The sequence below is a fragment of the Alternaria triticimaculans genome (assembly GCF_023758025.1).
Source record: "Alternaria triticimaculans strain BMP 0046 chromosome Unknown scaffold_11, whole genome shotgun sequence".
NCBI lineage: Eukaryota > Fungi > Ascomycota > Dothideomycetes > Pleosporales > Pleosporaceae > Alternaria > Alternaria triticimaculans.
Window position 1 is genome coordinate 132,801 of NW_026055968.1, and position 12,543 is coordinate 145,343.

Consider the following 12,543-nt stretch of genomic DNA (forward strand, 5'->3'; position numbering starts at 1 on the left):
TAGCTCTAATAATAAAAATATAGTAGAAAGCTTTATTACTTAGTAGACTAATCTATTAAAAAAGACCTATTATAGTACTAGTTTAGAAAGTAAGTTTTATAGTTACCTAGTTAACTTAAGGTAGCTAGGTAAAGTAAAGCGTAGCGCTAGTATTAATTAACTATAAATAGCTTTCTCTCTTAATAACGTAGAACTCTACTATTATCTATATTACCTACTCTCTAGACTCTAGCTCTAGCTCTAGCTCTAACTCTAACTCTAACTCTAACTCTAACTCTAACTTTAACTCTAACTCTAACTCTAACTCTAACTCTAACTCTAACTCTAGTTCTAGGCTTAGTCTTAGGCTTAGCTATAACTCTAACGTTACTATAACTATAGTAAACTCTTAGTATCTTATAGAGAATATAATACTTTATAGAATAATAGAGAATAGATAATATAGTATATTACTATAATAGTGCGTTTAGTATATAAAAGAATAATAGTATCTTTATAAAGAAGCGTATATTAAATAGTTATAATAATTATTAGTATAACTATCTTAGAAAAGAAAGGTAATATTATAGTTCTAGCTAGTTTCTATTCTATTACGTTATTATATAACTAGCCTAGCCTAATTAAACTAGGCTACTTACTAGCTTTCTATATATAAAGGTCTTATACTTTTATATTTTATATAATAGCTTATATTCTATTAAATATATTTATTATTATTTGTATCTTTTATATTAATTACCTATACTATCTATATCTATAACTAAGTATATAAAGTAAGATTAATATTAAGCTTATAGCTTTTTTTAGCTCTTAAGAATACTATACTTTAGTAAAGAAACGCCTTAGCTAAGATACTTTATAAGAGTAATAAGAGCTAAAATAATAAAAATATAGTATTTATAGCTTATTTTATATAGTAAAATACTATTTACTAGATAGTAGATATAATAAACTACTATAAGTTCTATTAATACCTAGAGAAATAGTTATTACGTTATAGTTATTAAAGAATATATACTATAAAGCTATTATAGTATTTATATTACTACTATATTATCTTAGTAGTTCTTAATTACTATCTAAGCTTTTAGAAGTTATATAAATAAAAGTAGTATTAGTTAAAAGCTTTAGTGCTAATAGTAATATACTCTAAGTTTATTAAAATCTACTAGTAGTTCTAAGACTAATAGCTAAGTGTTTTTTAATATCTTTTTATTAAATAAAGTCTATAAAATTAGATATAAGGCACTAAATACTTTATTATATAATATCTTTTTATATATATATTTAAAGCTTAGCTATTATTAATAAAATATATACTATTTATATTATATAGAATTTTAGTAGCTATAGTAAAAAAAATCTAAAAGTAGTATTTTTAAATATTTTTAATAACTTAAATAACTATAAAAGCTTTTTTATAAAGTAGTTTAGTATTATTACTAGTATATATTAGTATAATAGTAAGCTAAGTAATAATTAGACGCTAATATAATAAAAGAGCTAGTTACTTTACTAAAATAAAGTAGTAATAAGTTATAAAAGTACTTTTTATATTAACTTACTTTTAAAGCTTAATTAATTATTTATATTTATAAAAGTAAAGTAAAAAATAGTAACTAAAAACTACTAAAATACTTAGTTAAGTATATAAAATAAACTTATATATTTTTACTAATATAATATTACTATAACTAAAGTTAATATATAATTTCTAATAAGTAAACGCTTATAAGTATTAGCTTATTAAGCTTTTAAGTACTTACTAGTAAAAAATTTATTAAAAATAAAGTTAGTTATAAGCTTAGAGCTTAGTAAGCTAAAGTACTAACTTTAATACTTTAACTAATAAATTATATATAAATATTTAGTTTTAGTCTTTTATGTAATTAAATAAGTAAGTAGAATACTTATTAAATTTAGAGAATTATAATTTAGTAATACCTAAGGTAGCTTACATTTAGAGATAAAAATGCTAAACAGCAGATCACTTGTGCCAACGGCGCGCAGCCGACTAACCGTCGCCTCCGGATCTGACAGCGCCCGGGCTGGATGAAGAAGAGCCCTTGCAGTCAAGAAGAATTTTAACCATAAATGTCAGCGACCAACGACGCGATCGACAGCTATTGTCAGGGGCGCGATAAGATGTGTGATTGTTTTTGCGAGATCAGTCGGACGGGGTCTATCAACCAGGGTATGACTCGGCTGCGAACATGATGTGTGCCAGGGCCACCTTACCTAGGTAGCTGCGGGTGGCAACTCGGAGGATCATCGCAAGTCATCTTCAGAGCGATATGACATAATTTTACACGGCTGCAGTGCACGGCTGCAGTACACGGATGCAGTATTATTTCAAGAAATCTCAAAGCATCCACAATCCAAAGACCCAACTTCATGTGAGTGTATCCACGTAAGTATCGCGCACCCGCATGCACGAAGCGCAATTGGCCACGTCGACAGTCCTAAGCAATGCTATCTTCGCCCACTAAGAACACCCGGCTGGCCTGCATCCTGCAAGTGCTTGCAGCATACATGAAAGATAATGGCCTCTACTGAAGGCGCAGCAGGCGAAATCGAATCGCATCAAGCCGTGTAAACTGTCACTTCGCCTTCTCTGTGACATGCTCGGTATCACACTTCGCTTCCGTTACGACTGTCTTCTGTGGCCGGCTGGGCTGTCCCACATCGGACTGACGTCTACGAAGAGGTCCATTAACGTACGCTTCGCCTCTACATAGGAGTATCTCATTGAAGCTCTTCTCTGTCGAAGGATGCTCACAGACGCAGTTGTCGGCCTGTGCAATTTAAAAGAAGCTGTTGATATCATTGAGTGGTTCATATAGATAGAGCCTAATTCTGCTGGTCTCGCAATTCGCTCGTGGTACTGTGTAGTGAGTGCGCACTGGATTGTTCACATCCAAGCTACGAAAAATGAATAACTCGAAGTCGCGAAACAGATCCCGTCGTCCATCAGAATCAGCACGTACCAAGGCAAGCTGCAGTGTGTTCGGCGTATGTGCGTCGCGTCTAAACCTTGCCCCCTGTAACTAGCCACAGCATCTGCGAGGCGTCATCGTCTGCAAGGGTATTTCTCTCGCCCTGTTGGTCGCATCAACGGTTCAGCCTAGGCTGGGAAGTTTTCATATCCTTCAAAGAGCGACTGATACTATCAACGCGATCGGTGGATGTCTTGAAACTTTCACCCGGTAACTTCAGGGAAAGGCTCAAAATAAGGCCATTGAGAAAACATGTTGCATGCGACAGTTGTCACACACCCCGGCGAGCAAAACCACAAAATGTAATTAAAGTCAAAGACCAGGGTTTTTCTTGTTTTTACAAAACGCCTGCAGGCGCCATGCGACCAGCCTTGACGAGGCGGCGTGCAAGGATGAGCCGTGCCGTCCGGTGAGCCAGGAAAAGCTATAGTACCTAGCTGCAGGTGTCGTGGTACCTTGGCCTCCCGAAGTGCCACAACAACCGCAGGAAACGGCTAGAGTGAGGCTCAACTCTTTTGACGATGTCGCCCAATCACAGCGTCGACGACTTTATGATCGAACGCTGAATGACACGCGCGCTTGACCCATCCGCTTAGTACTAGTTGTCCCATCAGTCTGCATGCGATTTATTCCGAGCTTGGGTCAAGAAAGCGACCCATCTAGCAACTCTAGGCGCTCATCGTGTATACGCGGGGATTTGGGCTGTAATGATCTATTGCGAGTTGCGATATTGACGCTCCCAACAGATAGTCCCCTCAGATGTGAACGACGGTGTCAGATGATTCTGAAAGTTTGCACCGGTAACGCGTGAACAAAGGAAGACACTACATCATCACTATCACTTCCGCTTGACTCGTCTTCGCTGTCGAAATCATCAATCTCAACCCTTTCTGCCCCGGTGTGAGGTCTAGTTGCAGTAAAGTAGACAGCTCCTTTGTGAGCTGTGTTCTTATCCTTCATCCTTTCGTCATCTACGCCATCCTCGTCCTCTTTGGCGGCTTCGGCACCTTCCTCGCTGCTTTCCTCGTCGCTACTTTCCCTGGAAGAAGGATATTTGTACCTACTGGGATCTGGGTAAACATGGACAAACCCAACCCGTTCGAAGGCATCATGTTCGACTGCTTTCAGAATCATCCCGCCAAAATGCTGTCCCACACGCGCAGAGTCGCCGAGTTCTTCGCATAGGAACAAGACGGTCAAGTCATGGTCGGATCCTATGGGAGGCTTGGCAGCTTGCCAATCGAAGTCTCTGAAGACAGTGCATCGGATATCCGACATCAAAGGGACGTCTATATCTTGCCAGAGTTTGGCTGCGATATTGTCTCCTAAGATCGAATACGCTGATCTTGGAAGACTATAGGCGGGCCCTTGTAGCATGATACTAGCATCTTTAACTTGGCCTATATGAGGCATTCCTATGGAGGTAAAGGTCACATCCAGTAGTTGCGCAACCTGCTGAAAAGATTGTTCCCTGATGAAATGCTGTACTTTTCCAGATGCGGAGGCCCAAGACCATGTTGGTATGCTGTATGTAGGACGGGGCCGAGACTGCAAGTTGATGATATACCAGAACAGGTCAGGGATCAGAGTGTCCCTCCACATGCCTGCAATGTAGGTATCGCCTGGTCGATTCTGCATAACACGCAGAACTATCGCAGCGATGGCGGGTAGACGGTCGCTTTCGTATGTAAGCCTCAACGATGAATATTCGGAAACAATGCTTTTCCACTCCTCTAGACTTTTCTTCTTACTAGGGTTCCATCGTGCGGGATGCCACCCATCTTGTGATTGGAATGAGGAATTGCATGACCAGAAGATCTGATGTTGACTGAAGTGGATCATGCGGGATGACAGCTGTCGCTCCTGATATACCCAAGCCCTACGCAAGAGTGGCCAATTATCATATTTGTGGATTGAATTGACTGGATTGGCAAAGTCCGGAAGATTCTCTCGCACATGGAATTCGTGATCTCGTAAGGCTCTGGCTGTGTATCGCTCTGGAACAGTCGAATATATCCCTTCTTGACTGCTACTGGATCCAGTAGCTGCGATAGTGATCCACGACGTTTCGTAGATATCGCCCATCGTCGCAACCGCCTGTGCCCAGTCATCCGCATCGTCTTGCTTGATACCTTCTAAGGTTTTAGCAATCGCAAGTGTACTTCGATTGTAGTTACTCACATAAAGCGTCGATCCAGAGGAATTGAACACATATGCTGATGCAAATAGAGACAGCATCTCGGAAAGTTTTTGGTAACTGATCTACTGCAACCCCACTAGCAAGTTGCTGGTAGGTAGATCTTTCAAGTCTGAGCGAAGGGCCTTGAGCGCCCCAGCAGTGACTAAGACATGCATATTTACCCCTTTCGGCTGTTTCCTCTCGAAGATAGACGCGGTCATCCTGTATTTGGAGAAAACGTTTCGGAAGGGTCGTCTCTAACGAGGTCTGGCATCCAGGATGTGTTTCCGTACACGCAATGAGCCACTGGTTCAATCTTTGAGTTGTTTGGCTAGAAGAGGTACAATCTGGAAGATGCGTATGTGGTCGCGAAGCTGCTAGTGGCTTGAGAGATAGACTCTCATGAGGACTAAGAGCGTTTGCTAACCACTTGTCAGTCTATGCTACAATGTTGGTGTAATTTTGGCCCGCGGACAGATCACTTACCCCTCGACCAGTCCAACCGCACTAGAACCCTATTCTCCAAGTACTGGCGTACAAGCTCCTCGGCAGCATCGGTCGCTATGACTGGTTCTTTTCTGCTACATGCGCCTTGCTCTTTTGCTCTTTTACGGACCGGTTCAAGGAAGAACACAATCTTCAGACAAGAGGAATCTATTGCATCGTCTCTAGATGTGAATGTAATATGACAATCATCAAATGGCAGTCGGTCCTGTCTAAAAGTTGTGACAGCATCATGTATGAGCGCGCATCCCTTACAACCCGCGGCAGCACCCTTTGCTGCGTTGCTACTGGTGGTGTGCAGAGAGAAGTTCGCAGAGGCTGGGTCTTTGGGTGTTCGGTTCGAGTAGAGGAAGTCGGCGAAGCCGCTGCAGGGGAGGCGTGTCATCACATTGCATGTCATGGTCGTCCAGTCTACTGCGTCCTTTTCCAGGTGAGCGTCGGTGGAATCAAGGACAGGCTGCACACAAAATGAGACTGCCAAGTAGCGGGGTTCAGGCTGCCCACTGAGACATGAAGTGGGTGGCTTACACAAGGCTGATGGGACCAGCCAATGGAGATGTCATTCCCGCTCCAAACTCGGGTTCTTCAAAGAAGAACCCCAACCAACAATGGTGCATTTACATGAACATGGGAACAGACAGGTAGATATGGAATGGTGCTAAAATCATCTCTTGCGTTAAGTTCCCACGACTCCCGCAATACAAACGACATGGCGATGCCTAAATTTCCCCATCCAATAATGGCGAATGAATTTCAACCGCGAAGGTCTTGCATTGCGTGAGTGTTCCACGCATTGCAGCTGATCGACGACGCGTGAGATGACTCCGTATTCCCATGAATTGTCCGACACCGTCCCTGAGCTCGTGGCGACATTGTCATACAGCCCCTTCTTACTGCGCCTTTTTCGCCTTCGCCTGACCGCCCCTAAAGCCCATGCCATACACATAGACCAGACTGCCACCCAGGTACGCCGCGAACATCGTCGCCGGCAACGCAATGACACTGCTGATCAAGATGTTGGTATCGCTCGGCACCATGCCGGGGTTGCTCCTCCGTGTCCACCAGTTGAAAGCCGCACCTAAAACCGTCACGTCGTTGATGACAGCGTGAAGCGCGCCCACCTGGGCCTTCTTCGACTTCAAGCCGTCGCGCTTGACTAGCGGCATGAACTCGTACATGCCGGTTGCGACCGCCGGGGCGGAGAAGAGGAGTGTGAGGAGCGTGGTGTAGTAGGAGAGGAGGGGGAAGATGGAGGGGTTTATGGCGATGTCGAAGGTTTTGACTGCGGATTGGTGTGTTAGATATGTGATCAGATGGGAGGACTTTGGGAGGTCTGGGGGAAGACTTACAGGTTGAGGCTACGGCGCCGGCAGTTGGCGCATACTTGGAGAGGAAGTAGACGGCATCCAGAGCACCTGTGAGGAAGGTGGTGGTGATGGGGAAGTGCACTGTCGCTGGGTGTGTTGGGTGGCTCATCTTGATTCTGTATGTTGATTGCAATTGCGAGTGGTTTTACTGGGCGGATGGATGAAGGTATATTTCACGTCGCAGGAGGATGGGCTGTGTGCGCCGTAGGTGCGGCGGAGAGCCGGACGCCTCGTGCCCTGTGCAAGGGCGCAAACATCTTCGGCTTACGCTGTGTCGTCATTGACTCCGGGATTCAGAGAGGCGTGCCGCGAGGGGGTGGACAAACACGCGACTCGCTCGCGTGGGGCGGGCGGATCTCGGGAAGCCCGTCAGCGCTTTCCACGTGCTGTGATTGGCTGACTACCACGATTTGGGTACTCCGACTCGGACTTCCGAACAACAACACGTTATTTCAGTCTGGACGCTGCAATTCCTTACCGCGGGAAGTCATCTCTCAATTCGAACGCGGTCAAACAATTCTATTCGGTGCTCCGTCATAGTGAGGACGGTGCCGATGGGCTGGGAATGAAGTACATGCTTTCTTTCTCCGCGTTCCTCGCATTCATCTGGACAGGTTGCATCTCCACTCGTCATCTCGTTCCATCGCATTCCTGTCAGAACACTTAAGTATCAAGAGTTACATTCCCCTCAATTGCATTGTTAGATCTCGTTTGGCTTCCATGCCGTTGAAGCGAGACCAGCATGACGCTTGTTCTGCGACGCGACTGACCATCAGCAAGTGAGTGCACACAGTGTAGTGCAGGAAGATGTATTCTCGTCAATTTCCTAAACCCCTAAACCTATCTCGGCCGCAGTACCAACAAGACCAAACACCAAGCTCACAAGGCTACAACATTTGTTGCTGCTGCCTATCGCGCGATGGGAACCGGTTGCATGTATGCATATGTGTCCTTTACTACCTGCCCATGATAAATGCGCCGTCTGTCATGACTTTGCTTTTGGAATCTCTTCAACACCAACTCCAGAGTTGACACAATATAATGACGACGGAAGCTCCATCACAGCAGGTGCAATCTCGCCTTCTGAGCCTTCCCCGCGAACTTCGCGATGAGATATACACCTATTACCTCCAAGAGCCTGGAGGCTACGCTCACTCCCCGATCACCAACAAGCTTCGTCATTCGAATGGACAGATCATCGATTTCAGCTTGATGTGGACCTGCAAACTAGTCGCGGATGAGATGAGAGATCTGCCGCTCAAAGTGAATGAAGTGGTCTTCAGACCCTTTCAAGAGATCAAGACTTCACAGGAGGGGTCTAACATTTGGGATGCGTGGTCGCAGGCTGGCAAGTTTGACTTCTTGTTGGAACGTCTGTACCTTTTGCAGGAGGAGATGTTCGCGTTAGCGGCGACCACATATGGTCAGTCAACCTTTGTTCTTATCTCGCATCTACCAATACCGAATGTTGCTTACGGTCCTGCTATAGATACCACATCGGTCACGACACATATCTCGCAACATCATCCTGAAAGCTGCATAGGCGACATTATGGCACGTATCATGAAACATGCAAATAAAGACTATGTCCCCCTCGCAGCTGTTATGGGCGGCCCGCAGACGATGACATACTATGATCGCGAGGTTATACAAGGGAGCCTCATACAACTGACCTCGCACGCCGGCTTTGCAGAACGGCTTAGATCGTGGGGCTGGTTTATCGACATCCTCGGCTTCCTCACCTCCTCACGACCACCGCTCTCACGCAGTACCCACTTGATCCAGTGGGAAAAAAGATCGACTGCTTGGTACCGTGTCGGGACGGATTCAGTCTTCAGAGCCGAACACGATGTTAGCTATGCAGAACAACTCAGCCTCATGCGCCTCGAGGAAATGCGATTGCTCGTGGCTCAAACCAATTGGCAACCTTGGGTTGTAGCTACGGACGAAGAAATGTCCAGGTTGCGAGATCTGTTTGAGACGCCATGCCCGAGGACCTGGTCCAGCTATGAAGACAACCTACCGTCTCTGCAATATTTCCAATCGGCCGCGTCACAAGCCATCCGCTTTGTGAATACGCTCCAAATCCAGTCTCGAAAGCAGATGCGACAGATCAAGATTCTAGAAGACGAAAAGTGCGTAGCGCTGCCACAATGTCATTTGCGAGGATTGCTATCCGTCTCTGATGAGGCCCATGGATTGTCTGTGGATAGACATGTTGACCTCTGGCGATGCGTGTAAGTAGTGCAAGCCACCTTCTTGGCCAAAACTCCGCTGACCACTGGGTAGATTCCCACATGATTACGGGAAGCTCGCGGAGATGAGTAAGTCACAGCACATGGAGGATTGGTGGGCGGATTGCAGAGTATCTGATGCCGTACTTCGCACCATCACTTGGATCAATGAAGCGACTAGCTTATCTTGGGGTCGGAATACCCATCCACCCTTCAAGACCCAGCTCATTGGACCCTTCGACACCGTCCAGCTCATCTGGAACAAAGTAAAGGATGTCGCAGCATTATACACCGCAGCTATGGCTTGTACGCACGCTCAACGTTCCCCATTCCCGACGCGAGATGATCTTGCACTGGCTTTCGCGAACGAGGGGGACGCTGCTTGCAGCGACCCGGAATTGCTTCCTACATCAGTAAAGCATATCCTTTCGGGCAACTCTCTTGTGCAGTTTCCGTGCATCATAGGTACCCTGGATGAGTTCGAGGAAGAATGCCAGTACGTCTCTAAGTTACTACAAGACAGACCCAAAGAAGATTGGGAAGCGTACCGGAACAGCATACTGGAGGGAGTGATTGAGGAAGAAGGAGTGGACTACAAGACCGTACAATCCAGGTACGCAGATCATCGCCCCAGCTTTGACTAAGAGCCATTTCCTACCCGTCCGATCCTGTACCACTCGTCAACATTTCATTATCTATAAATCAGTTTGCCTATCACCCAGTATACACGCAAGGGAAGATTATGATGATTAATCGTCTTGCCTATTGCTAATGGGTCTCTACGCCCCACACTCTCCAATGCGACCTTAGTACGAAAAGTACCGCGCATCAGGCACGGGCGCGCAATCTAACTTGAAGTACCCAGGCTGCAGCTTTTGAAACACCTCCTTTGGATCATACTTGCTCGCAATAGTCTTCATCATACTCTTGCTGTCCGATCCATAACTCGCGATAACGTCCTGGAACATCGCTGCGTAGTTCATATACACCCAGTCGTTTTGCACACCCAACTCTACCGCATCGCTCTTGATCGCCTCCATGATGTCTGACATGACCTGGTATACGGTGTCGTCATCCGCTGCGTTGTTCCAGCTACAGGCTAGCTGGATGATGTGGATAGGGCTGCCATTGGCGTCGAAACCCATCGCGCTGCCACCGTTGCGGGTACTGCCTTTGAGTGAACCGTCGGTGATGTGCTGCCAGATGAGGACAGGATACGCGCCTTCGACAGCGGAGAGCGCACCGATAGATTCGTAGAAGATGTCCACAGAGCGTTGGGCGATCTCGTAGGAGGCCTTGGCTGAGATAACGTAATAGACCTCACGAAGCCCATATTTGTTAGTAGCTTCGTTGTCAATCACGTAAGAAGCATGGCCTCGCGTTTTCGTGCTGTCAGCTACCGCTGTGATATTGTAGAAAGGCGCGAGGATAGCAGACTCATTGCCAGCCGGTGCACCGTACCAGAGCTCGGTTGAAGCAAGCTTTGCGCCCTTGTCCAACCACGCAACCCAGCTACCGGCCTTGGGGTCTTGGGCCGAGTTGAACGTGAGGTCCATCCACGCCTTGATTACATCCGGGAATTTGTCTTCTGTGAAAGTGCGGGTTCCTCCCCAGATCTGGTCATTTTCGAGGGGTTTTGTCGTCAGGTTGAAGTTGGTTACGATGCCAAAGTTGTTTCCGCCACCGCGAAGAGCCCAGTAGAGGTCTGAGAAGGTCGTTGGGCTTGCTGTAACCATGACGCCGCTTGCGGTGATAACCTAGTCAGCGTTAGAAGAGGGGAGTATCGTGGAGTTGCGCAGCGAACTCACATCGAAGCTCGCGACGTTGTCGCACGCTAGACCATACTCGTTCGTAAGGAACGATATGCCGCCACCGAGGGTGAGTCCACCAACCCCGATATCACCAATTCTTCCAGATACGACTGTGACGCCGGTGGTCGACAAAGCGGTAAGCACATTACCCCATACATTCCCTGGTTGAACTGCGACGGTCTTCTTATCGTCTGAAAGCTCGATGCCCTTCATGTTCTCGAAGGATACAGTGATACCGCCCTCGATAGTGGCTGCGCCGGCAAACGCACTGTGACCACCTGACTTGACGGCAAACGGACATTTTGACAGCCGAGACAGAAGTACCACTACCGAAACAGCGGCAGGGCTCGAGGGCTTGAAGATACAGTACGGCCTGACCTCGGCCGAGATTCCAGACCAGAAGCTGGATGTGAACGCGGAGTAGCCGGCCTCATCCTGGAACTCGACAGATTTGTTTCCGTAGACGACTTCCAGAGAAGAACACTGTTTATGTTTTAGCCTTAGTTTTGAGCTGCTTGCTTAAAGATACTCACGGCAATGTTGCAGGCCAGGTTGGATGACCGACCTACAAGGCCGGCTAACTCTGGCAGTGCGGAGACATCGACACCTTGATCAAGAAGAGCCTCGGTGACGCTGAAGTCGGCAGGCTCAAAACTCTGAGATGCCACGGACGAGAGCAATGTCGCAAACAAGAGCGGCACCCGCATGGTGACCAGCTTGGAGATCAGAAGAATCTACAGGACGCCCAACGAAAGGAGCGCGAAGGCCGACTTTATAGATGCACAGCGGCTTGAAATTATCCTTCTTAGTTGCAACGGCCCATGTGAAGAGCGTTGAGCCGCGCAAACGAACCTGAGCTGCTGCATGCCCAAAAGCCAGCGCAGGGGTCGGGTCGGTTGTAGCCTAGCCCTCTGCACGCGTGCCGTACCGCATGCCTAGTGGTGAGATTCTTGCCGTCAGGCCGCGGAGAAGAGACTTGGTCTAGTTGTTTGCCATGAAATAGCGAGATGATACCTAGGTAGGCGGAAGGTATGCCAGGTGGCTCCTCGGTATCGGACGCGTATGACCAGCGACGAACATGTCGAGCACTACTCTTCCGTCTTTCGTCGAGGAGTATTGAGTATGGTTTAGCGTACGCAGATACAGCTACGCCGCAACACTGCAGTTGATTGAGATTACATCGATCCTTTGGCAGGGTCGGGTGCAGGCGGCATCAACGGCTTCCCCGCCACTAAGCTCATTTTCTACATAGCGCCGCAAAGTTCGCGCCCGTCCTTCTTTCTACCAGTGGACCGGCCACTCCATCCCGCACCTTGATGTAGTGTTACTCAAGTACTGCGCATCCAAATAGATGGCGATGTCTTCGCTGCAGTCACGAATCAGTTGAAAGCGCTTCGGAAATGATTCCCGTTTGGATACAGTTCACATGCGATGGCGCACTACTCAGGTAAT

At 46.8% G+C, this 12,543-nt stretch overlaps 2 protein-coding genes across 2 annotated transcripts; both read right to left on the reverse strand.

The window, feature by feature from the left end:
- Positions 1–6,569: 6,569 nt before the first annotated feature.
- On the reverse strand, positions 6,570–7,155 carry J4E78_007249 (uncharacterized protein; the record flags this gene model as incomplete). The annotated part of the gene is made up of 2 exons (XM_049367856.1): positions 6,570–6,961; positions 7,029–7,155. The coding sequence occupies 2 exons, from the start codon at positions 7,153–7,155 to the stop codon at positions 6,570–6,572; spliced, it is 519 nt and encodes a 172-aa protein (XP_049220177.1).
- Positions 7,156–10,086: 2,931 nt separating this feature from the next.
- On the reverse strand, positions 10,087–11,798 carry J4E78_007250 (uncharacterized protein; the record flags this gene model as incomplete). The annotated part of the gene is made up of 3 exons (XM_049367857.1): positions 10,087–11,037; positions 11,089–11,574; positions 11,625–11,798. 3 exons carry the CDS (start codon positions 11,796–11,798, stop codon positions 10,087–10,089), a joined length of 1,611 nt encoding a protein of 536 aa, XP_049220178.1.
- Between the last annotated feature and the right edge of the window lie 745 nt (positions 11,799–12,543).